This window comes from Telopea speciosissima, chromosome 3, assembly GCF_018873765.1.
Source record: "Telopea speciosissima isolate NSW1024214 ecotype Mountain lineage chromosome 3, Tspe_v1, whole genome shotgun sequence".
In the NCBI taxonomy this organism is placed as follows: Eukaryota; Viridiplantae; Streptophyta; class Magnoliopsida; order Proteales; family Proteaceae; genus Telopea; species Telopea speciosissima.
The window spans coordinates 69,534,571-69,561,417 of record NC_057918.1 but is presented as its reverse complement, the minus strand read 5'-3'; the positions used below and the strand labels follow the sequence as shown (position 1 = coordinate 69,561,417).

The 26,847-nt window shown below is 41.5% G+C and overlaps 2 protein-coding genes across 7 annotated transcripts; both read right to left on the bottom strand.

Moving 5' to 3' along the window:
• Positions 1–421: 421 nt before the first annotated feature.
• On the bottom strand, positions 422–25,884 carry LOC122654637. 6 transcript variants are annotated; one of them, XM_043848824.1, is made up of 4 exons: positions 25,744–25,884; positions 24,517–24,774; positions 696–1,915; positions 422–615 (listed from the first exon to the last, which is right to left on the bottom strand). In XM_043848824.1, exon 3 carries the CDS (start codon positions 1,903–1,905, stop codon positions 715–717), a length of 1,191 nt encoding a protein of 396 aa, XP_043704759.1. In that variant the 5' UTR covers positions 1,906–1,915; positions 24,517–24,774; positions 25,744–25,884; the 3' UTR covers positions 422–615; positions 696–714. The 6 variants fall into 6 exon arrangements, with proteins under 6 accessions (XP_043704759.1, XP_043704757.1, XP_043704758.1 ...); XM_043848822.1 differs by having other exon boundaries at positions 422–586; XM_043848823.1 differs by having other exon boundaries at positions 422–586; positions 696–1,910.
• LOC122655477 lies at positions 18,303–19,792 on the bottom strand. The gene is made up of 2 exons (XM_043849669.1): positions 19,659–19,792; positions 18,303–18,756 (listed from the first exon to the last, which is right to left on the bottom strand). The coding sequence occupies exons 1-2, from the start codon at positions 19,790–19,792 to the stop codon at positions 18,303–18,305; spliced, it is 588 nt and encodes a 195-aa protein (XP_043705604.1).
• Positions 25,885–26,847: the final 963 nt, after the last annotated feature.

The following is a 26,847-nucleotide window of genomic DNA, read 5'->3' as shown; positions in this document are numbered from 1 at the left end:
ATCAATACCAACACACTAATCTATGTATGAACTATGTCCAAGCCTTTGGATGTTGCCGGACAATGGGGTTTTGCGGCGAAGGAGATCCTTTGACAAGCTACTCACAATTGCATCAACCACCTCATTCATTTTTCAGATGGATGAGAAACAGTTCTGTTTCTAATACCATCTACAATTCATCTACATTCTTTCAGTCCATTCTCAGCCGTGAGAGTATCCCCCCACACCAAAAATGGAGTAGAACCAGTCTGAACCAGGGGCAAATCTTTTGATGCAATTCCGCCTCAAGCCAGCAATGAATAAATACACAAATAAATACAATTTCAAGCCACCAGAAACACACACTTTCGCGATTGCAAACATAATTGAGAATACTTGGAACAAGAACTGAATCAGTATAACTAAATCAAAATAACAGTATATAAGAAGAGAAACCTAACATATTTTACAAAGCCGAGTCATGTATTGAAATAAATCGATTCTGAATTTTCTCTAACCAACATTGGCCTGTTGGATAACTGATTACACGGCTCTTCATCAAGCTTAGTGAAACCATGCATAACCTTTCTCAAATTTTCAGGCAATTCTGCACAGTATTGAAACAATCACAGTAAACTAGCCGTTAAAGTTGTTGAAAGAAAATCAGGAACACAACTTCCTGAAGTTAAGCAAGTGACCATGAACTATAGAATTACCAGAACTAGGCTCTGACCGTCATAGTTGATCTTCATTAGGCCTGGATCGTGTCAGCCTCCTACGTCTCCTTGGTACTGGTGGAACATCTTCACCAATATCACTAGCCAGGTTCCAGTCATCTTCGTCATCCTGCAGACCCAAGAGGTTCTCACCCCATAGATTACGGCGACTGGCTAGTGAGACAGATGAGCGACGATGCCTAGTCCAAGCCCTTGAAATGCCCCTCGGTTCCCCAACTGGGGCGATCATCTGAAATAGGAAGAACGTGGTCCACCATGGACCACTGCCTTCACTTGAGCTGCTTTCCCTGTCTACAGTGAGCCCATCTCCACTTTCAATAACATAATCCCCAAGGACGATGGCTCCTGGCATCGCTGAACGGATAGCGCTTACAATGTCACCATATTCTCGTTGATGCTCAAGGTTTCGCCAAGCTCTTTGTCTAGATGGGTCAGCATCAGAAGGTCGTGTTGTTGGGTGGACCCTCCTGGCATGCCTCCGAAGCTCCCTGTAGTTTCCAAAGAAAGAGCAGGACTCCCGAGAGCAGCTCCTGCGTTTGAGGTCAAGATACTGTCTAGCCTCCTTTACAATTTTCCAGCCACGTACAGTTCCTCGGCACAATGGACATTTCAAGTTCAAGCCTGGGTTTAATAAATTCCCTTCTTCAAAACCACTCCTCTCCCTTAATGTCTCAGCTTGATCCATCTCTACAATGTCATCAACTCGTATTTCTAGGTTCCTATCTGGTTCTTCACGGCTATTTACTCGAAGTTCCAGTGATCCAGTCGAAGTTCCTTCGTTATTTTCATCTGAACTATAATTTTCATGAACTTCATCTTCCAAGCCATTTCTCATTCTAGAACCTTCAAAGTTAGGTTCAGAACTTTCAAAGTTAGGTTCAGAACTATGCCCACGACGAGGGCTGAGACCAAGTCTTAAGCTGTCTCTATTTTCGGGTAAGGATGATCTAGACCATGAGGAGTTATTTCTAGGTTCAACCCTCAGCTTTTTAAACCGATCCAAACAATTTGAGTGCCTGTAACTGGTGTCACAGATGTAAGACCTGCAGCCCTTGTCATGCGAGCTGCAGATTAGGAGAACAGCATTGTGTGGATGGTCCATGCAGATTGGGCATGAAGCTTCATCCCATTCCTTGTGCAATGCACGGATATCTGTGACAGTGGATGTGCTCCCTTTCATATCTGTCATCTTGGCTGTACTGTATTAAGTTATTTGAAATATTAAACTTCTCAGAATACAGTTCTTTACAAATAGAAGATAATATGATGAGACAAATTATATGTGAAATGCAGTCATAACCGTGTACCGTTTACAGCAAAATAGTTTGCTGTACTACATAATCTACATGTCACCAAATATTTGCAATGAAAAATCTTGCATTCTCAGCATGCAGAATAAGAATGTTCAGATCGACCAACTGGGCTCATGACATGGACCAAAGAACAGAAACAGATGAACTCCCAGTCAGCTGGCTCCACGAAACAAGCCATGTTCATGGGGAAATCACCAACAGAGGAAAACAGGAAGAGTTTTGGGGAATTCCCTCACCATCCATAGGAAACCTTGTAGGTAAATAAAGTACCTGATCCTCACTACCCATACTACAGGTTTTTAAGAAGCTAGAAAGTATGAGAAACACATTACAGACATTGAGCACCTGATCAGCACCTAACATCAAACCATGTAGCGTATGTAATGACAATAGTATCAAAAGATACTAATGCCAGAGAATCCGATCCCTCTTTCTCTCTCTCTTTACAGTTTCATAGGCTACAAAAGAATTTATCATTTTTAACCCCAAATATATACTTTCTCCATCTACAAAACCTGAATATTAGATAAAACACTTTTCTCCTCAAATTCTGAAAGACTTCTCAACTTACACTTTCGTTGTTATTGTAACACCCGATAAGCATCTTTCCCAACATCCCTATGAATACCATTTAAATAAATAAGTACAATAACAACAGTAAGGTGAAATGTTACTAAGGAGGAATTCAATGGGATTCAAAGAAACTACTTCATGAGACACAGTCGCTGTTCTGCTAGCACACTCCCTGACATAAACCAAGCGGAATGCTCCCTCCAATGCTATTAAGGTGAACTACATGGTAGCGCTTCAAGGATCATGAGGGTACTATATTGTTGGTTTACTCTGAGCCAATTGGAGTATGTGATTTTATTTCTGCAGAGTTGAAGGTGGATACTGAAGGCCTAGATTTGCATTTTCCTATGGTTGTTCTAATGCGTTGATTGAGGGTGATAATGTGCAGGTCATGAAATGGTTGAATTGTGACTTTGGAGATAATCCTTCGAGACACGCATCTTATTTGGAGAACCAGTATCTTATACTGATTTTGTGAACCTTTGGTTAACTTGGAAGCTGAAATTGTTAAATGCTCTAGGTAATGAGTTAGCTAAAGCAGCGGGAAGGGGAGGGGGGACAAACTTCACTTTTATTTGGGGCACTAGGCTAGAGTGTGATTCTTCCTAGAAGTATGTAGTTGATGGACTGATCCTTCTTGTTGTTGTCGTCGTTGTTGCATTACGTAACTTTCTTTTCTCCTTAATAATTTTTTTTTTTACTTCTTAATTAATAAATAAATAGTTGGGATCCGCAGTTAAAGCTAAAATTCACCTATGAGCTGTTGAAAGTTCTATGGACCATAAAAAATATTGCAAATTCATATTTACCAATAAATGAGCTGAGTTTTTTTTGTTTTTTTTTTTTAATGTAAATATAAGAAGCTTTCAAAGTAAATATAATGCAACACTTGAGTATTCTTTTGTCTAGGTACATGATATAATTCATTGATATATCATCGTTTACTCTTTTCAGAATCCACAGGATCAGCAGAAAAATTATAGTAGTGTACACTGAAACCCATGACAAAAATCCTTGGCTAAGGATCTGGGTTGCATGTAGAAGGCAGCATTAAGAACTATCACAGCTCTACCCGAAAGACAAATAAATGAATATCATAATATTTATGCCCACTCTTCCCATACCCAGTGTGAATCTAACTGCACTTCATTTTTTTCTATTATATTTCACAAAAACCCAACTCTATTTAGACACGGGATTATAAGAAGAGAACACAATTGTTGTAAGGAAACAAAAGAGAACAAAATTATTGTAAGGAAACACTCTCCACTCTCCCCTCCCTTTTTCCCCTCCCTCTGTGAGCATGTGCCTCCTGACCTTCCAAAGTGTATTAATCAATGTAGCATAGCCTAGGGTTGTGGAATTCTAAGGCTGAGCTACAAGAGAATGGTAATGAGTAAAGGGTAGAATTGACTAGGGTTCTAGAAAACAGAAGAAATTAGAGAACATAAAGAAATCAGGTACTGTTTAGGAATTGTGAACAGTAACCAATGCTAGTATTTAGCGCAAACAAAATATTTAAGAAATTGGAAAAAAAAGTCTCATAGAAAAGAAGTTCAAGAAGAATTATTACCAGAATAACAACGAATTTACAGCAGAGAATTGAAGAGAAGAAAAAGAAGATACCCTAATCATAACTGAAACGTAAGCAGCAGAAACCACTTAAACAAACTCAAAATCTATATTCAATCTTAGGTAGCCATACGGCACAGTACATAAGCTTATATAAAACTCTCAAAATATGACTCCTACTACTACTAGAACTTGCCTAATCCTAATACAACTCAAACCACTATTTAATTGACCAATAATAAACTGAAAACAACATAAACCAATTCCTAAACTGACTCTGAATCAAAGACTAACTACAACTTCAGAAATCCTAATAACACCAAACAACTAATTAGACTTTCAAACTCCTAATGCTACTAGAAAAGGACTTAAAGTCCGTGTACACCCCTTGTACTAAATTTTTTGGGATTTAGAATGGAGCCCATTACAACAAAAAGCATTAAAAAAAGGCCAATAATCATCTAAAGACTAAAACAGGGTGATGCGATCCCAGGATTCAAAAACCCTATTGGGTTCACTATGGGCTCACCCAAATGTATATTTTTTTTGGATGAATAAATAAGTTCATTACCAAAAGGGAGAGAAAAAAGACAGGGGGCCCCGAAGGGAAGAAAGAAAAATAAGACAGCAAGCCCAAGCCTTAGGCAAGACCGGCTGGAGCAACTAAAGATACATTGGAGAGACCCCAGGGATCAACAATGAGCCTGTTCCTTGGGGTGTCTAAACACTGGGAGTGGGGAGCTAAAGCCTAGAGATAACTTTGCATTAATTTCAAAAGAAATGAAATCCCAAATATTTTGGTAAGAGCAAGAGTTGGAGGTCCATTTCCTGATATTGCGCTCCATCCAAATGTGGTTGAGGGCAGCACAAAAAGCCATCTTTCCGACCAAATCGCAAATAGAGGAACCAGCATAGGTCATATCAATCCAGATCCATTCTCTAGAGAAAGGGAGAATTCTTCTGCGGGCAGGCCAGCATTCTTAAAATTCCTTTCCAAATGGCAGCGGTAGTAGGGCAATCAAAGAAAAGATGATCCAAGTCTTCAAGATTGTGCCAACAAAGGCAGCAAGCAAGGGAGACTGAGATCTGGCGGCTGTAGAGAAAGGCCTGAGTTGGAAGTCAATTGGTGAAGACCCTCCAGGCTGTGAAGCAGTGACGAGGATTGTGATGCCTGAACCAAAGAAGATTATGCCAAGGAACCAACGGGCCTTTCAAACGAATGAGATTCTAGACTGCCTTGGAGGAGAAGGAGCTTGAGTTGTTTGACGACCAAGTAACACAGTCACATCTTGCCACTAGCCTTCTTGGAATGGAACGAAGCTCATTCCAAATAAGGTTAAGGGAGGGGGGAGCCCAGCCATTTTGATCAAGGATGTCAGCCAGCAAGGAGAGTGTTGAAACCCGAAGCATAAATGATTCTCGGAGTGACCAAGTGGAGAAGAATTCCCAATGGGTGTTAGTGATCCAACCAAAGGTAGGAAGAGAGACCATCACCAATCTTGGAGCGAATGACTTGAAGCACCAAGTGGCGGTTAGCAAGAATTTTACGCCAGACCTAAGAAGCATCCGACAAGGCTGAGGGAGTCCAGATTGAGTCCTGACGAAGGAGACCCGAGTATATCCAATCGACCTAAATACTTTTCTTCTTAAGAGGCAATCTGCCAGATAAGATTAATGATACCAGCATAATTCACTTCTTTAATTCTTCAAATGCCTAGACCACCTTCCTTTTTGAGGAGTGTTGGAATATGGGTATTACGTGTGACATGGGTCGATCCATGATATAAGATCGACCCATGGGGTGTTATTTCTATTTTAGTTATTTTCCCTTTCCTAGTTCTATTCTAGCTCTATTTAACTAGTTAGAGTTAGAGTTATATTTGGGCTGTGACACTGTTCACGTGAACAGTGTCATGAACAGTGTTTCCCTTTGTAATCTCTTTTATTATTATTATTATAAATAGAGAGCTTGACTGATCTCATTGATCAATCAAGCCATTCACTAATTTCTACATGGTATCAAAGCCTAAACTCGATATCTGAGAAATTAATTATGCTCTCCTCCATCGTCTCCCTCCACAATTGATCTCTCCTAGATCAACTAACCCATTACCCTAAAACCCTAAATCAACCGAGACCCTCCTCTCTTCCCTTCTCTCGTTTCCATTATTTCATGGGGACAATACTTTGAGGTGATCTAAATATGATCTAGTACTTGCCCTAGAGTTTACCTCCTTTACTTTATCCTATTTTATGATCTCCATGCACAGTGAGATCCATGATTGAAGACTGAAGCACTGCAGATTTTTTTTAGAAGACCTGCAGATTTATTTTTCTCGAAGATTGAAGACCTGCAGATTTATTTCTCTCGAAGACCTGCAGTATTTTTTTCTCCATGTTTGAAGACTGAAGCACTGCAGAATTTTTTTTAGAAGACCTGCATATGTTTTAAGACCTGAAAATTTTTTTCTCGAGACCTGCAGAATTTTTTTTTTCGAGACCTGCAAATCCATATTGTGCGAAGATCTGCAGACTCCTTTCCTCCTTTTTTTTGAAGACCTGCAGCTGTTTTAAAACACCTGCAGCAGTTTTTTATTGAAGACCTGCAATTTTTTGAAGACCTACAGCAGCTTTTTTGTTGAAGATCTGCAGATTTTTTTTTGCAAGAGTGTAGTATTTTTTTTGAAGCCCTGCAGATTTTTTTCTGTATTCAGATCTGCAGCTTCCCTTTGTTTGACAACATTGTAGTTGTTTCTTTATACAACCTGCAGAGTTTATTTTGAAGAACTACTGCCTATTGCAGAATATTCTGCAAATTCCTGCACTTCTCGGTTACTGAAGTTCTATCAGTATGCCTGATTCAACTGCATCCACTGCTACGACCAACACTGGCCAATCTTCTACACAAGGGACCCATCATGATTATCCCTCTTTTCTAGTCAGCCCGATATAGCTCGATGGCACTAATTATTTACTTTGGTCTACACAAATGTTTCTTTCCATTGATTCAAGGGGCTATAAGGGATATATATATGGTACCACTGTCAAACCAAGTGAAGCTGGTACATTACAAGACAAGTGGAGTTCCAGCAACTCTCTTGTTATGGCTTTTCTTCTCAGTGCAATGACTCCATCCATTGCCCGTGGCTATACACTACTTGATTCAGCCGCAAAAATTTGGAAAGCTGCTAACGGTACCTATTCCCAGGTAGGGAATGATGCACAAGTTTATGATATTCAACGAAAACTCCATGCAACCAAACAGGGAGAACTTACTTTATCTGAATACTACTGTAAACTCCGTAGCCTGTGGCAAGAGCTTTGACGATTATGATAACTTTCAGCTTGATTGTCCTTCTGATATTACCAAATTTCAGCTTAGGGAGGATAAATTCAGAGTATACACTTTCTTGACTAACCTTAATGTGGAATATGATCAGCTTCGGTCTCAAGTTCTGAGTCGTTCACCTTTTCCCACTTTGGAGCAAGCCTACTCTATGATACAATTGGAAGATACTCGTCGTTCCACCATGTTACCAACTACACAGCCAAAGAGATCTGCTTTAATTTCTTCTAGAGGTGGCTCTTCTAGTACTAGTACACGTTCCTTGTCTGAGAAGGAACCTCTTAAATGTACTCATTGTGGAAAGGAACGACATACTATGGATTTTTGCTGGAAGTTACATGGTCGGCCATCTGACTCTTCTGATGGTCATAGTGGTGGTCGTGGTCGAGGCCATGGCCGTGGTCATGGTGGCACACAGGCCCATCTTTCTGAAGCTACTAAAACAGCCCCTACTACCACACTTTCTGCAGAGGAACTTGCTGCCTTTCGTCGTATGATGACTACCTTCGCCTCTTCATCTGCACCTGCCTCTACCTCGACTGTGGTTCCCTCTTCTGAATCGAACCTTGTTTTCTCCAAACCAAGTATTTCTTTTGCTGGTCATTGTGCTTCGGCATTATCTCATCCTTAGATAATCGATTCCGGAGCCACTGACCACATGACTGGTCAATCCAATTTATTTTTTCGTTATTCTCCCTGTTCAGGCAAAGATAAAATTAAAATAGCCGATGGTTCTCTTTCCTCTGTCTCAGGGAAGGGAGTCATCCATTGTTCTCCTTCTTTATCTTTGTCCTCTGTTTTACATGTTCCTAAGTTAACTTCTAATTTGCTTTCTATCAGTAGTTTCACATCTGATCTCAATTGCAAAGTTATTTTTTATCCTTCACATTGTGTCTTTCAGGACTTGGGGACAGGGAGAACGATTGGACCTGGTAAAATGGGTGGTGGTCTCTACTTGCTTGACGATGATCTTATCTCTCATGCTGTTACTATGTCTGGCCAGGCTCTTACTGCTACTTCCGCTGAACATCATTTATCTGAATTGCACCGATGGCATCGTCGACTGGGCCATCCACCTTTAGGAACCTTAGATAAGATTTTTCCTGTTTTATTTCAGCATTGTAACCCTCACTCTTTATTATGTGAGGCTTGTGTTTTCGCAAAACAAACTCGTTCTGTTTATTCTAGCTCAAATAAAAGATGTTCTAAGCCTTTTTCTATGATTCATTCTGATGTCTGGGGTCCCTCACGTACCTCTTCTATTTCTGGCTTTAAGTGGTTTGTCACCTTTATTGATTGCCACACACGCACCACTTGGGTTTACTTAATGCGACACAAGAGTGAAGTTTTTTCCTGTTTTAAAGTCTTTTATAGCATGGTTCAAACTCAATTTCAAGCTACCATTCAAACTCTCAGGAGTGACAATGGTCGTGAATATTTCGATGGAGCCTTTCAATTATTTCTTGCTACTCAGGGTATTATTCATCAAACCAGTTGCGTTGACACTCCACCCCAAAATGGAGTGGCTGAACGTAAAAATAGATATCTTCTTGATGTAGCTCGCTCTATTATGTTTGAAATGCATGTTCCTTCTCATTTCTGAGGGGAGGCTGTTTTAACAGCTGCTTATCTTATCAATAGGATGCCCTCTCGGGTACTTGACTATAAATCTCCTCTTGATCTTTTAAAGGGGTCTTCTTCTTATATTATTCCTCCCAAAATTTTTGGGTGTGTTTGTTTTGTTTGAAACCACTATGCCCATGGCAAGCTTGATCCCCGCGGTCTCCGCTGTATTTTCATTGGTTATTCTCCCACCCAAAAGGGGTATAAATGTTATCATCCTACATCTCGTCGAGATTTTATTTCCATGGATGCCGTTTTTCATGAGGCTGTGGCTTTCTTTCCATCTTCGGCACCTCTTCACGGGGAGTCCATTCCTACTCTAGAAGAAGTGCCGATTCCCATTCCTCCTCTACATGAACCTATTGATGACTATCATGTACCTTTAGATAATGATGTTCAAGGGGAGCAAGCAGTACAGCCAAGAAAGATTTCACACAACAAGATTATCGAAAGAAAAAGGGCAACAACAGCCCACCACTGCAGCATTACCAGACCAAGAGTTGTCCTCTGACCCAGGTTCGAATGACACCTCCTCTGGTAATATTTCTAATCCTTTAGATGCTGCTACTTCTCCTATTACTTCTGATCCATCACTTGATCTACCCATTGCTCTTAGAAAGGGAAAAAGGTCTTGTACGCAACATCCAATATCACAGGTTGTTTCGTATGAATCTTTATCCCCATCATTTCATGCTTTTGTTTCCTCTTTATCCTCTGTTTCCATACCACAGACTTAGCAGGAGGCATTTTCAAATACTAGGTGGAAGGAGGCCATGATCGAAGAAATGCTAGCTCTAAAGAAGAGTGGTACATGGGATCTTGTCACACTTCCACCACAAAAGAAGACTGTTGGCTGCAAGTGGGTCTTTGTAATTAAACAAAAAGTCGATGGAACAGTTGATCGTTTTAAAGCAAGGCTGGTTGCTCGCGGATTTACTCGACATATGGGATAGATTATTTGGAGACTTTTGCACCTGTTGCCAAAATGAACACTATCAGGGTAATTCTCTCTTGTGCTGTGAACTTAGGATGGAGTCTACAGCAGCTTGATGTTAAAAATGCCTTCCTCCATGGTGAATTAGAGGAAGAGGTATATATGGATGTCCCTCCTGGGTTCTCATCTGCTACAACTCATGGCAAGGTTTGTAAACTTAAGCGTGCGTTGTATGGTCTGAAACAATCACCACGTGCATGGTTTGGTCATTTTCAGACAGCGATGTTGACATTTGGTTATAAACAAAGCAATGCAGATCACACTTTATTTATCAAGACATCGGGCAACATTATTACTCTCCTCCTAGTATATGTCGATGATATAATTGTAACTGGAAATATCCCTGCTGAAATTTCCAAGTTGAAGAATTATTTGGCCAAGGAATTTGAGATTAAGGATCTAGGCATACTTCGCTATTTTCTAGGGATTGAAGTGGCCCATTCTTCTCAAGGGCTGTTCTTATCTCAACGCAAGTATACTCTAGATCTTCTTTCTGAAACTGGCATGTTAGGCTGTTCTCCTGTGGATACTCCCATTGAGGCAAATGCTCGTTTCCGAGACACTGATGGTGAACCAGTGGACAAAGGGAGATATCAGAGGCTAGTTGGGCGACTAATTTATTTATCTCACACTAGGCCTGATATTGCCTATGCTGTGAGTCTTATCAGTCAATTTATGCATGATCCCCGGTCTAATCATCTAGAAGCAGTATTCAAGATTTTGAGATACTTGAAGTCGGCTCCTGGTAAAGGAGTATTATTCTCTCGTCATCATCATCTACAGATTGAGGCCTACACTGACTCAGATTGGGCTGGTTCCCATGATCGAAAATCCACCACAGGTTACTGTACATTTGTGGGTGGAAATTGTGTTACATGGCACAGCAAGAAGCAAACAGTGGTGGTCCGTTCTAGTGCAGAGGCTGAATTTAGAGTTATGGCTCTTGGTATTTGTGAACTATTGTGGCTCAAGACTTTGTTACAAGATTTGAGTATTCCTATTACTCTGCCTATGCGACTCTCTGCGCGACAAAATCAGCAATAAGCATTGCCCATAATCCAGTGCAGCATGATAGGACGAAACACATTGAAATTGATCGTCATTTTATCAAGGAGAATCTGGATAATGGGATGGTTTGTGTTCCTTGTGTGCATTCTGGGGAACAGTTGGCTGATGTGTTCACCAAAGGCTTAAGTGGAAAAGTTTTTCAACCTCTAGTCTGCAAGTTGGGCATGACTGATATCTACGCACCAACTTGAGGGGGAATGTTGGAATATGGGTATTTGGGTATTACGTGTGACATGGGTCGATCCATGATATAAGATCGACCCATGGGGTGTTATTTCTATTTTAGTTATTTTCCCTTTCCTAGTTCTATTCTAGCTCTATTTAACTAGTTAGAATTAGAGTTATATTTGGGCTGTGATACTGTTCACGTGAACAGTGTCGTGAACAGTGTTTCCCTTTGTAATCTCTTTTATTATTATTATTATAAATAGAGAGCTTGACTGATCTCATTGATCAATCAAGCCATTCACTAATTTCTACAGGGAGACACATGGCAGCCCAGCTAAGAGAATGGAGAAATCTTGAGGAATCATTGGCCTTCCAAAGAAAAGAAGCCATGAGGGATTCCAAGGACTTGATAATTGCTTGAGGGAAGCCATAAATGCCAAACCTAATAAATGTAGGACGACTCCAAAATTGATTTGATAAGAACCAATCTGCCTGCATAAGAGAGAAGCTTGCTTTTCCATAGTTGAAGCCTCTTCCGGATAAGGTCCAGTATAGGAGTGCAATGGTGAGCAGAGGGTCTTGCCGGAATCAAAGGAAGCCCCAAATATTTAACTGGCAATAGACCCTCAAGAAACCTAGATTTCTCAAGGAAAGCAATTTTGTCCATCTTTGAAACCCCAGCAAAGAACAATAGAGACTTTGAGGGATTGATGCGGAGACCTGAAAGCTCAAGGAAGCGCTGAAAACATAGCAAAATGGACTCAAGCGGGGCAATCGAGGCCTTAGAGAAAATCATCAAGTCATCAGCAAAAGCCAAATGAGTAAGATTGAGAGCTTTACACTTGGGTAACGGAGAAATGTGCATCTGATCAAGTGCTAAACTGGATTTCTCTGGAGAGAACTTCCATCGCCAAAGTAAACAAGGGGAAAGAGGACAAACTTGACGAATACCAACAAAAACTCCGAAGTATCCTGTCGGGCTACCATTAACCAAAACTGAGAACTTAGGAGAAGAGATACAAGAGCTAATCCAGTTGACAAACACCAAAGGAAACCCCATGATTAAGCAATAAAATCCCACCTTAGGGAATCAAAGGCCTTATGGATGTCAATCTTCATGAGAATGGAAGGAGCATGGTTTGTCCTGTCAAATCCTCTGACAATATCAAATTTTTTTTTTTTTTGGGTGAATTAAACATTCCTACTGCTTAAAAAAACGAAAACTTACAAACCAGTTCAGAGTTTGATATCCTAGCATGCGACGCTAGGGAGTGCTGGTGAAATCAGCCTTCTATATTGTTTCAATACAGTTACAGACTTAAAAGACGAAATTAAATATTTAATGTCAAACAGCAAATGGTAGTGCTCCCACGACCACAGGTTTTCCTCCTGGCAATTGATCCAACCCCATACCTCCAACGAGTCTGTCCATATAATGATTTCCCTGCAATCTCTCTTTAGTGCCTTTTTGATCCCTTCTTTAACTCCTCTGAGTTTTGTTTCCTGTGGTGATCCTGCAAAACCAGAGTTCATACACCAGTCCACAAGTTCATGGTTATAGAAAACAAAGGCTCCCCAACCTCCCTTCTTGGTGGTTGTTTCAAAACTGCCATCCGATACAATTAGAGCGCACTCATTTTTGGCCTGGTTAAGGTAAAATTCTAGGGGGGGGGGGTTTATCCTGATTGGGCTGGTTGTCCTCAAGGGAGGGTGCCGGCATGTTCAGGTTAGATCCATCATGATGAAGGATAGCACAGTCCCTTATCCAAGAAGCTATGTTATACATAAACGAATTGGGGGAGAACTCTTTCCCTTGAAAAACCACCTCATTTCGATTATGCCAAATGAAGTAGAGAGTTATTGCAGCCACTCCAAGAAAAGTGTTTACCTCGGTTTTGGAAAGGTTAGCAATTAGGCGATTAAAGGCATCAAGAATGTTGTCACCTTGGATATATTCAGTTCGCAGGCCAAGGGGCCTGGCAGCCCAGAGTCTCTTGGTGAATTTACAAGACAGAAAAAAGTGCCAAGAAGTTTCAGGTGCAGCCAAACACAAGGGACAAATAGTACAATCTGAGTTTAGCCATCTAAGGTTCCCTCTGGTGGAAACACCTTCGTGTGCAAATCTCCAAAGGAAGAGTTTAAACTTTGGATGGATTCCCAGCTTCCAAATTATGGTCCAGATTGGTGATCGCCCAAAGTCGGGATTGCTTTGAAATATCTGGCTGCAGCCTTTGTTGAGAAGGTCCCAGATTTAGTGAGGGGGGAGAAGAGTGCATCTGCATGAGATTGATTAGATAGAGGGATGGCTAGGATGCTTTTGGTAGTGGGAGCAAGAAAAAGTGATCGAATTAGGGGCGCATTCCAAGTACGGTTACAAATGAGCTCATTAACCCTGTTAAACCTAGGGTTGGGAGAGAGGAGTGGAAGGTCACCAGTGGTGCAGGGTGGAATCCAAGGGTCAGTCCATATGCTTATGTTTTCTCCCGATCCAACTCTCCATCTAACCATTTTCCTAAAAATGGGGAGAACCTTTCTTATACTGTTCCATGTCCAGGACCCATAAGATAGTTTGGCAATATCATTGCAAAGAAGGATGATGTCTGAAATATTCCTACCAGGAATGAAGGCCAATTGGTTGTCACTGACCAAGAGATCCACAACACTTTTGAATCTTCGAGCAAGAATCATGGCAATGAACTTGTAAAGCAGGTTGCAAAAAGCAATAGGCCTATAGTCATTCATAGCGTCCACACCTTCCTTTTTCAGGATAAGGCAAAGGAAAGTGTGATTGATACCTTTGATCTGACTAGGGCTGAAGAAATAGCTCTTGATGGCAGCAATAATGTCCATTTTGATGATATCCCAAGTAGCTAAGAAGAATCCCATACTAAAGCCATCAGGTCCCGGAGCACCATTCACCTTGAGAGAGTGAATAGCTTCCACAATTTCATCTTCTTTAGGAATGGTACATAAGGAAGCATAAAATTCAGGAGTAACGAACTTGTTGAGCAAGTGATCATGAATGGGGGCATGATCCCCCTGAGGGCCACTGAAAATGCCTTTGAAGTGCTAAACAGCCAAGTCTTTGATGTCCTTTACTGTAGCGGCAATAGAACCATCCAGGTGAGATAGCTGAACAATGGAGTTTGCATTAACTCTAGCTTTCACAGAACGATGAAAGAAGGCTGTATTTGAATCTCCCAAGTCCAACCACTTGATTCTAGGTTTTTGCTTAAGAAAACTTTCTTCCCTGCAAGCAAGGAGGAGAGCTCAATGGAACTCTCTCTCTTCTTCAGCAAGGGAACCATTAAGGAAATTTGACTGCAACCGAATATGAATGGAAGCGAGTCGCTCTTTGCAATCCGCTACTTGATGAGTAATGTTGCCAAAAGTATTGAGATTCCAGACTTTGAGAGCAGCCTTTACATTTTTTAGCTTTTTTGAGAATGCAATGAGAGGAGTAGAAAAGGCAAAAACAGGCTTGTCCCAAGCTTCTTGAACAACAGGCAAAAAGGTGGGATGAGAGGACCACATGTCAAAATATTTGAAAGGTTTAGGACCAAAAGAAGAGAAGGGTTGGATGGCTAGGGAGATGGGAGAGTGACCAGAGATGTCCGAGTTATCAAAGGTTGCATGAGATGAAGGGAAAGAAGCAAGCCACTCTTCATTGACAATCACTCTGTCAAGCTTACAAGCAATGCGATTGTTACCAGGCCTTTTGTTGCTCCAAGTAAGGGGAAAACCAGACCATCTAAAGTCATTTGCACCAATATCCTCAATACACTCATTGAAAGACTCCACAGCTTCCATATCTAAATGATCCCCACCTTGTTTTTCATTGCTGAATCTGACGACATTAAAATCTCCTCCCAATCCCCAAGGATGGGATACAGTTTGGATAGCAATGGAGTGAAGATCTGCCCATAGGGAAGTCCTTTGAGTAGGACAATTATGAGCATAAACCACATTGAAGTGGACGGAAAAATACAGAAAAATGTCCTAGGCAATCCGAAAAGCTAGCGTGCATGAATTGAGAGGAAGAGGAAATAAGGGAGATGGAAATTCTGCTGCAATCCCAAATGATCCATATTCGGCCATTTGGATGGTGAGAGTAGTTGGAGAGTAGAGACCAACCCAGAGCAATGGAGCTAAGAATTTTTGATGAATTTGTCTCTTTAATATGAGTTTCCAAAAGGAAGCAGAAACAAGAGCGAGAGGAGCGAATGCGAGCGCGAACGGCAGCATGCTTCGAGGGAGAATTCAGACCTCGAGTGTTCCAAATAATACCATGGATCATTGGGGAAGAGGGAGGAGAGGCATCGAAGACTCAATGAGCCTAGACAAAACAAACCGAGATCTGGTTTCATTGTGATGGAGACGCCAATAGGAGCAGCCAAGAGGGGTGACAAAAGTACAAGGAGGAGGAAGGAGCTTACAGGAAACCAGGGGGGTCGAGGAGATGAGGTTTTTTTTTGGGTGAATAAAAGAATTCATTAACAAAGAAGAAAGGGTCCCCAAAGGGGGAAGTACAAAAGCCCACGGCTAAGAAAGGCTTCAGCTAGAGGGAGTTGGAGCCGAAAAAGAAACATTTGAAAGGCCCCAGGAGACAACATTAAGTCTGTTCCTTGGGGTGTTAGAGCAAAAAGAGGGAGGGGCAGTCAATAATTTGGAGGAGATTTCAAAGGAAATGGAATCCCAAATCTGTTGAAAGGAATGAGAATTGCAGGTCCATTTCTTGATATTGCGCTCCATCCAAATATGGTTAAGGGCCGCACAGAAGGCCATCTTCCCCACAGTGTCGTAGATAGAGGGACCACCAAAGGTCATATCGACCCAAATCCATTCTCTAGAGAAAGTGAGAATCCTTCTATGGGAAGGCCAACACTTGGATAGAAGCCCTTTCCAGATGGCCCTGGAGGTAGGGCAGTCAAAAAATAGATGGGCCGAGTCTTCGATATTGTTCCAACAAAGGCAGCAAGCATTGGAAACCTGGATCTGGTGCCTACGAAGGAAAGCTTGCGTAGGAAGACAATCGGTAAAGACTCTCCAGGCAGTGAAGCAGTGGTGGGGGATGTGGTGCTTGAACCAAAGTAGTTTCCTCCAGATAGCCGTCGTACCTTTGAACCGGATAAGATTCCAAGCTCCCTTGGAAGAGAACTTCTGAGAGCTGTTTGCAGTCCAAGAGACACAGTCACCCCTAGAAGGCAGTCTTCTATGGATGGACCGAAGATCATTCCAAAAGAGCAAGCGGCAGGGAGGAAGTAGGGGGAGGGGCCCAATCATCTTGGTGGAGAATGTCTGCAACAAGAGCCAGCCTGTGGAGACCTTTAGCATAGATCGTCCTTGGGGTAACAAGGTAAAGTAATATTCCCTTAGGGTGCCAATTGTCCGGCCAAAGGGAAGTGGAGAGGCCGTTGCCAATGAGGGAGAGGATAGAACTTTGAACAAGATGACGAATCTCAAGGATCTTACGCCAAACCCAAGAAGCATCAGAGGAGGCAGAAGCAGTCCAAATGGAGTCTTGACGGAGAAGGCCCGAATAAATCCAATCAACCCAAATGCTCTTCTTTTTTTAGGCTATCTTCCAAATCAGCTTCATAATGCCAGGCAAGTTGACTTCTTTGATTCTTCTAATGCCCAGACCACCCTCCTTTTTTGGGAGGCACACAGAAGCCCATCTAATGGGGTGGAGGAACCTTGGCGAATCAGTCCCCTTCCATAGGAAAGCAGCAAACAGAGCTTCCAAAGACTTGATGGTTGCTTGCGGGAGCCCATAAATACCAGACCAATAGATGTATGAAGCCTCTAAGACAGATCTAATAAGAACCAGCCTGCCTGCGTAAGAGAGAAGCTTGCCTTTCCATAATTGAAGTCTTTTCCTAATAAGGTCCAACATGGGAGTGCAATGATGAGCAGAGAGCCTGGCTGGGATCAAAGGGAGGCCCAGATACTTGACCGGCAAATGACCCTCTTGGAATCCTGATTTCACTAGGAACTCCCTTTTGTCTGGATCAGGGATACCAGCAAAGAAGATAAGGGACTTGGCAGGGTTGATGCGAAGGCCCGAAATCTCATGAAATTGCTGCAGACAAAGCAAGATACACTCAAAAGAGGCGATGGAGGCCTTTGAAAATATCATCAAGTCATCGGCAAATGCAAGGTGGGTAAGCTTTAGAGCTTTGCACTTGGGCATAGGAGCAATGAGCTGCTGGTCTGTACAAATTTGAATATGTCTAGAGAGGACTTCCAGGGCCAAGGTGAACAAGTAAGGGTAGAGAGGACATCCCTGACGGATTCCCACAGTAGCACCAAAGTAACCCGCCGGACTGCCATTGATCAAGACTGAGAACTTTGGAGAGGAGATGCAATGACTAATCCAGTGAATAAAAGGCATAGGGAACCCCATCTTGAGCATAACTTGAGATATATAGTCCCACCTTAGAGAGTCAAAAGCCTTGTGAATGTCAATCTTCAAAAGAATGGAAGGGGTAGGATTCTTCCTGTCAAACCCTTTGACTATGTCATTGCACAGAAGAATATTGTCAGAGATGTTCCTGCCTGGAATAAAAGCTGATTGGTTATCACTGACGAGTAAATCCACCACACTCTTGAGTCTTCTGGCTAGGATCTTAGCAATAAACTTGTAGAGGATATTGCATAAGGCAATGGGCCGAAAGTCATTCATAGCCAAAGCACCTTCCTTTTTAGGGATAAGGCAAAGAAAAGTATAATTGACTCCTTTGATCTGGCTGGGATTAAAGAAGAAACTTTCAATGGCTGCAATGAGATCCACCTTGATGATGTCCCAGGTGGCAAGAAAAAATCCCATGCTGAAACCATCCGGCCCTGGAGCTCCGGACACCTTTAAGGAGTGTATGACTTCCAGAATCTCCTCTTCTTTTGGGATAGAGCTCAAGCCATCAATGTAGCTAGTAGGGATAAACTTGTTCAGCAGGTCGCTGCAGGGGAACATAATCCATCATAGGAGCATTGAATATACCTTTGAAGTGATGGACAGCCAAGTCCTTTATGTCCTTAACTGTGGTGGCAAGAGAGCCATCAGTGGAAGAGAGCTGAGTGATGAAGTTTGCATTGACATTGGCCTTAACTGAGCGGTGGAAGTAAGCAGAATTTGAATCTCCCAAGTCAAGCCATTTGATTCTAGATTTCTGCTTAAGGAAGCTCTCTTCCCTAGAGAGCAAAGTAGAGAGCTCAACAGTAAGATCTTTTTCAGTTTCAGCAAGGATGGTATTGTGCATGTCAGTCTGCAGCCGAACCTGTATGGAGGCAAGTCTCTCTTTGCAATCAGCAACTTGAAGAGAGATATCACCAAAGATGTTCTTATTCCAGCTCTTGAGGGCCTCCTTGACATTGCGGAGCTTCCTAGAGAAACCAATAAGGGGGGTTGTGACTTGTGAAGGCGAAAACAGGTTTGGACCAAGCCTCCAATACCGTGGGCAAGAAGGAAGGGTGGGAGGGCCACATGTCAAAATACTTGGAAGGGTTTGGGGCCAAAGGAAGTGTAAGGCTGAATGGCAAGGGCTATAGGGGAATGGTCCGAAATATCTGGGCTTTCAAAGGTGGCATGGGAGGAGGGAAAGGAGGTCAGCCAGGCTTCATTGACTAAAACCCTGTCGAGCTTACAAGAGATTTGGTGGATGCCAGCCCTTTTATTGCTCAAGGTTAGGGGGAAGCCCGTCCAACAAAGGTCATTGACACCTATATCATCAATACAATCATTGAAATTTTCCATAGCCTCCAAATCAAGCTGGTTACTACCCTGTTTTTCAGAGGTGAATCTGATGACATTGAAGTCACCCCCTAGGCCCCAAGGGAGAGACCCAATGCTGCTGGCAATGGAACGCAAGTCAGCCCAAAGAAGGGCTCTTTGAATGGGACAGTTGTGGGCATAGATAACAGAAAAGTAGAAGGAAGCATGGCCAAGACAATCCGAGAAACAGAGATGAATGAATTGGGAGGAGGAGGAAAGAAAGGAGATGGAGATTTTGCGAGGATCCCAGAGGATCCAAATACGCCCATTTGGGTGGGAAGAAAGCAACTCAGCCGGGTTAGGAGAATTTTAGATTGGAGGATAACCCGACCCAGATCCAGAAGTGGGAAAGAGAGGATCAGAGGAGGGAATAAGGAGACCCGACCCAAGGAGAGGAGCATCCAAGATAAAGCCAGGGGGTCACACATGGTACAGGAGTCTAAAGGAGGGGGGCACCAGGGAAGGGTGAACAAAGCCAGATCCCACAGATTGCTTAAAAAGACCTTGCGCAGACGAAGGCACAGAGAATGCCAAAGCACAGACGCTAGGAGCCAAAGGGAGGTTTTCTGGAGGGGCCAACGCCAACGATGCGTCGTCTCCACTTCCAGAGCTAGGAATGGAAAGTTCAGCAGCAGGGTTCTCAGCCATAAGGGACCTGCTCCGAGGTATAACCTCAAAATGGGTTTTTCAGGACAAGTCAGGATCTCTGAATCATCAGCAGGCGACAAAAGGCTGAAGCAATTCTAACAATCTCTCCAAGGCTGCTACTTCGATAGCGACAGGGCCTTGGAGGCCTCAGCCGGAAGCTTCTTTACCCAACGATTATTCCGGTGTCGGAACCTAGCTCTCGGCCTCCCTCAAGAAAGAGATCTATCAGAGGGAAGACGATGAGCATTCACCACGACTTCACCGCAGGGAGCTGAAGCTTCAGCAACAGTGAGGTTTAGGGCATCAATTTCCGTTGCCACACGAGCATTCACATCGACATCACCACAGGGAGCTAGAACTTCAGCAGCAGGGAGATTTGGGGCATCGTTTGCCTTTTCCATAGGAGTGCAGAGATGGGAGTCATGGCCAAACGCTTTGCACACCAAGCACTGCGGGGACTTCCAGTCATAGTGCACATCCTGCTCAAAGCAGAAAGCATCCCCTTCATTCACAGTGATGAAGGAAGGAAGAGGGTCATGTGCAAAGACTTCGACGCAGATCCTCGCAAAGGCCAAGCGATCCTTACGCATGGTTCGCACATCAGAGAACAAAGGCTTTCCCAGAACAAAGCCAATGGTACTGAGACCATCGGTACACCAGTAATGGAGCGGCAATCCAGGAAGAAAAATCCACAGAGGGATAGAGGAGAGGTCCACTCGTCTAAGCTGCAGCTGACGGTGCCATTGGCGCAAGAAAATTGGCTTCTTCCCCACCAGCCAGGGACCACCTTCGAGAGCACGAACCTTATCAAGAGAAGAGGAGAACTTGAAGATGAAAAATTCATTGTCAAGCAGATAGGTGTCCAAGGTTCCCTGAGGGCACCATTGCTTGGAAAGGGACAGCTTAACGATATGGAAGGGAGGGCGAGAGCCAAGAAATTTCCAACAAGATAATTCTCCCACAGCTTTGCTTCAGACTCAAGAAAATCAGCAAGGCAGAGAGCCACTTTCGAAGAGTCTACGGAAGTTGGGACGACAACAGTGGGCATACCACCATCCGAATAGATTTCTTCCCAACCAGAAGGTCTGATAGATTATTTTGTAAGGACAGCAACATTATACTTGGGAAGAGCCTGACCACTCAACATAGATTGGTAGTGATGGATAAGTACCTCATTACGCAGAATTGAAAAATAGGGGAGCTTAGTTGCCCTAAGATAAGCTGGTGGAGCTTAAAAAGAGAATCCTTGAATTCATTTACTGATAAAGTGGTTAAACAAGGAAAGTGAGGAAAGTGAGACTTTGAGGGAGACACTAATACGATGTGAAATGAGATAACTTATATAAAGAAGGTTGCTAAAGAGGTCCTAGGGGAATCGAAAGGAAACAGCCATGCCCTTAGGGAGACTTGGTGGTGGGATGAGGAGGTTCAAGGAACCATTAAGACTAAGAAAGCTAGTTTTAAGACATAGCAAAACAATGAGGTAGAGGATCTAAAAAGATATATATTTGCCAGAAATGAAGCTAAGATTGTGGGGAAAGCAAGGGTGTATAAACATGAAGTTCTTTATAACAATTTGAACACAAAGGAAAAGGAAAAAGCTATATATAAGACAGCTAGAACGAGAGAAAGGAAGAGTAGAGATTTCAACCATATTAGATATATTAAAAATGAAGATGGTAGAGTATTAGTAAGGGATGAGGACATTGAGCAAAAATGGTAATGTAGTCCTAGATTGGTAGGGGACCAACTAGGAGCCAGTAAACCAGGATCCGTTATGAACAGGTGAATTAGCTAGGTCAAAATAGGTTTCAGGGTGGTTTGGAGGATTAGGAGAAGAATGGGTATTGATGGGATGATTCTAACTTATTGTTCTTGCAAGGGCAGCTCAGTTGGTTAGAGGATCATGAAAAATTCTTGAGTCTTGATTTTGAAAATTAAAAGAGATCGTCAAAGAACTTGAAGGAGAGCTTCAAAAGAACCACCCGGGCTTCACACCGCAAGGTGTCAATCGGATCAAACACCAATTCCACCAGCCTTGATCAGACACAAGACAAAAATCTTCAATGTAGAAGAAGAGCAGCAAAAGCTTTCATTAATATCAAAATTCGTGTTCAATGCCCACCTTACAACCTTATATAAAAGACTCAAAAATAGACTCCTACTCTAAAAAGGAAAGGCCTAACCCAATCCTTAACCTACTAGGTAACTTAAACTAACTAGGAAACTAAAATACTAAAAGAAATAGACTCAAAACATGGCTGGACTTATAGAGTCCTAATCCAACCCAACTTCAATAATTATTAAATAGTCATATGACCACTTAAGTTGTCACATGACCACTTAACCAAATAAAAAGAAATCTACTACCTAATCCCGTATGTAACCTTACTACCCATATTTTAGGCCCATAAAAGTGGCATATTACATAGAAAACCCATGGGATCAAAGGCCCAACATGTATATTACCCAACCCTAGACTTATTCCTAATAAAAGAAGCCTAGTTTGGTGATAAATCTGCATCAGATGGAAAGAGTATTTCCACAGCCAACTAAATGAACTCATTCAGACTAATAGGGCCCCAAAAGATTGCAGTACTCATCTAGACACCACATGTCGTAGATATAAGTAAAATTAGGGTGTCTGAAGTTAAAGAAACTTTAAGAAAGATGAAAGTAGGGAAGGCTCCAGGCCCAAACAGGGTCCTAATAGAAGTATGGAAGAGCTTAGGAATTTGTGGTTTATCTTGGCTAACCAAGCAGTTTAATAAGATTATGAGCTCAAGAAAAATGTCAACTGAATGGAGGAGAAGCATAGTGGTCCCAATTTACAAAAATAAAGGTGATATTCAAAGCTGCAATAACTATAAAGGCATAAAACTAATGAATCATACTATAAAGTTATAGGAGAGGGTTACTGAAACCCACTTGAGAAAAGAAACTACTATTTCGGAGAACCAATTTGGTTTTACGCCAGAAAGATCCATGATGGAAGCTATTTTCTTACTCAAGAGACTCATGGAAAGATTTTGGGAGGGCAAGAAAGATCTCTATATGGTTTTTATCAACCTAGAAAAAGCATATGACAAAGACCCTAGAGAGTTAATCTGGCATAAACTAGAGAAGAGAAGGGTTTCAAGTAAATCTGTGGGCATAATTAAAGATATGTATGATGGTGTGATGACTAGCATAACAACTGTGGGGGGGGTCAAGGTAGTGAATTCCAAATTACAATTAGGTTACATCAAGGATTAGCCTTAAACCCTTATTTGTTTGTGCTTATCATGGATGATTTAACCCGAGACATTCAAGATGAGGTTTCTACATGTATGCTTTCTGCAGATATTATTGCTTTGATGGATGAGACAAAAGCAGCAATTAACGCCAAGTTGGAGTTGTGGAGATCAACCTTGGAATCAAATGGTTTGAAAATAAGTAGAACAAAGACAAAGTATATGGTGTGTACCTTTAGTTACACTAGGACGGTTAATAAGATGTGAAAATTGATGAGAGGGAGATTCCACAAAATGAATATTTTAGGTATCTGGGCTCAATCATATATAAAGAAGGTGATATAGATGATGATGCTGCTCATAGAATTAAAATGGGATGGTTGAAGGGGAGAGGTGCGTCCGGAGTGTTGTATTATCGACGTATTCTTTTAAAGCTTAAAGGAAAATTTTTTATCATACGACTGGCTATGATGTATGGTGCAAAATGTTGGGCAGTTAAGAAGCGTCAAATAGCTAAACCAAGTGTAGCGGAGATGAGGATGTTGAGATGAATCATGAATGTGTAACAAAACTAAGAAGGATAAAGTAAGGAATGACCATATTAGCTCTAATCTGGGAGTAGCTCCGACGCATGATAAGTTACAAGAAAATCGTTTGAGGTGGCATGGCCATGCGCAATGGAGGCCTTAGGATGCTCCATTATAGAGAAGTGATTTGATTCAAATTGAAGAAGCTAAAAGAGCTAGGGGTAGGCTTAAAACAAACATAGGAGAAGTGGTGAGGAAAGACATGCTTAGCTTAGGACTTGTATCATGTATGGCGTTGAATAGAGCTGATTGGAGAGCAAGGATCCATGTAGCCAATCCCATTTAGTTGGGATAAGGTTATGTTATTGTTGTTGTTGTAGTTGTTATTGTAGTACTATAAGAACCTAAACCAGATAGTAGGAAATGCAGACTGAAAATTCAGATATATGATGCAAAATATCTGAGACTTAACCTATTATCAAAACTATTTCTGGCTTTTCCTCCTCCCCTACCCTCCACAAGCACTTTCTCAAATAAGAACCTATGAAAAACAAATTCACTAAAAACACCTAGAAAACTTCGTTCAAAATCTCTCAGGCAACTCTTTTTTATGCCATTCCATATAGAATAAACTCAAATAACCTCCTCCCCCCTCTCTACCAAACATGGTAACATGCACAATGTTGGACAAAATGCAATGGTTGACCACACCAAAATTAAACAATGTTCAACTCAGCTGTTCCCATTACAAAGAAAAGAATCAATTTTAACAGATCAGCAACATAAATAAAAAATCTACAGCAACATAATAACAGGAAACTAAGCATATGTCTAACCACAAAAATTAAAATTTGTGCATCAAACAATCAGTCATACCAAATCAAGGCCACCCAGATAGAAATCTATAGCAATGAAAGGATGTTAATTTCCGACACAAAATTTCTTCAATAATATGGATACTCACCCAGAGAAAAAACTCTGAATCTTATTGCTTTACTTGTAGCTTCTGAATCCTTATGACACTAATCAGCTTGTTTATGTGAAAAGATTTAAATCTTGTTGGAGAAAATCCTATAGAATCCAAGTCCTCAAATAATGCTCCAAAGAATGTAACAAATCTTGAAGAAAATCCAGTCTAACAAATCTTGAAGAAAATACAGCCTTGGACTAAAGCATTAACCACTATCTCACGATCCACAAAGTCCCCAATGAATCCTAAAACCTGCACTTATACGGCGGAACAAAGATGATAGTCATGTACACATTATTCCAGTAACAGAAAAGCAAAGAATAATGTGATCAAATTTTGACCCAACAAAGAAATTGACAGAAAAACAAAAACCCTGACCCCTTGTGTACAGGCTCAATCTACTCTAAGAGCCAAAATTGGAACTGAAAAACAAGTTGCAATCCGATTGGGGTGGAATGAAATCAGCAGCTCCATTTCAAAAGTGTTTAATATAAGTCAAATAAAAACATAAATAAATTCAGAAAATATGCTGATTATGGTAACTTATTTTTAGAGAAAAAATATATTTAAAAATAAAACCCCAACTTCAGAGCTTATCACCCTTACCCAACATCTGATACCTATCAGAAAATCACCGATCTCATCAATTCACTTCAAGCAGGAGAAATTTTGAGAAGGGGGGGGGGGGGGGTAAGTCCCCATTTTCGTTTCAACAACTAAAAGATCTCCTTTACTACATATCAAATTAGATTAAGACAAACTGTTAGGTACTTAAGGAGGATATTTCCCCCACTGCGCCAAAACTGAAACTGCCTGAATCCCACACCAAAACTTATGGATCTATCTGTGGATCCCTGAACCAAACCTTAACAAGATGCTAATTTTTTTCTTTCCTTTTTCCACGGGTAACATGTTGTTATTTTCCCCCAACCAACGCAACGAATCCAGCCCCAAACCCTAAACCTAACCCTCACCTTGCCCGGATGCCTACCAATTCGATCAGAGAAAGAAACACAAAATCCCCAGTTAGAGAAGAGTCCAAAATCCATACTCAAAGCAACGACATAACCAGATCGAAATCGCCAAATAGATCTATAGAAAAAATTAAATGACAGATTCTAAAACAAGGAATTAATGGACCCGGTAATTAAATAATTAAAAACCTTAAAACCCATCAGAGATTTTAAGATTGAAGAAGGAAAAACAAAGTACGAATTTTACAATAATCGGAGAGGGAGAAAAACTTAGGAACCGCTGATGCAGAGTTCGTCCCCCCTTTGATTTCGGGAGGTGTTGTGGTAGATATCCACGTTTGTGTTTATTTTGAGTTTGACTATTAATCACAGGAGAATAAAACTTTTCTTTTCTTCTCTTCTCTTCTCTTCTCTTTGATTGGGAGAAAGAATGGAGATCAATCTTTTAGATTAAAGTTTTTCGCATGCGAGAGGTATTTATTCTTCCGCATCCAATTTATAGTATTACCCGGGAAATGAAAATCCACATCTTCAGCTTTGAGCGATCAGGAATCGTGACGGCAAGTACTTGAGCCGCTGGTGTGGAATTTAGCTCGTCTCCATGGAGCCCAGCACGCCCAAGGTGCTGCCAGCCGTTGGACTGTGCCACACACATCTCTAGGTCTGCGCCAAGATGTGTGCGTAAGGGTGTCAATTTGGGATCGGAACCGGGAACCGTCCCGTTAAAACCCGGTACCGGACCATCTCATTAGTAAATGGGACGGTACTGGTATCTGATTTTGGTACCGAATGATAAATGGGATGGGACGGTTCTAGGACGGGATTCCCAACGGTACCAGTACCGAAATACCAATTAGGTACCGGATGGTACCGAAACTACTAGTACCGTTTAAAAAGAAAGAGTATATAAGATTTTATTTATTTTTTTTTAAAAAGAAAGGTTATAACAATTACGACTCATTAGGGTTTCACTATTGCCGTAGCTTGAAGTCTCTCATCATAGAACCTACTACAGTGCGTCTCCCTCCTCCCTCGACCAACTACATCTACCAGGTTCTTCCTTTTTGCACTTCGTACTTTGTACCATACTACCATGTGACATGTGTGATAAATAGAGTTTTGTTTGTGAAAATCAAAAAGGAAACACAACGGAATTCTTCCATTTTGTAGGACTTTTCTAAATTTAAAAAAATGATAAGCTTATTACATATGATCTTAGGGAGTTTGAAGAAGTAAAACTATGATTTCATAATTTAAGTTGCTTTATAAAAAGTAGTAGACAACTTAGATTTCATGATAGTGAAAAAATTCCACAACACTAATAGACCCGCCTTGTTAAAAACAATTAAAC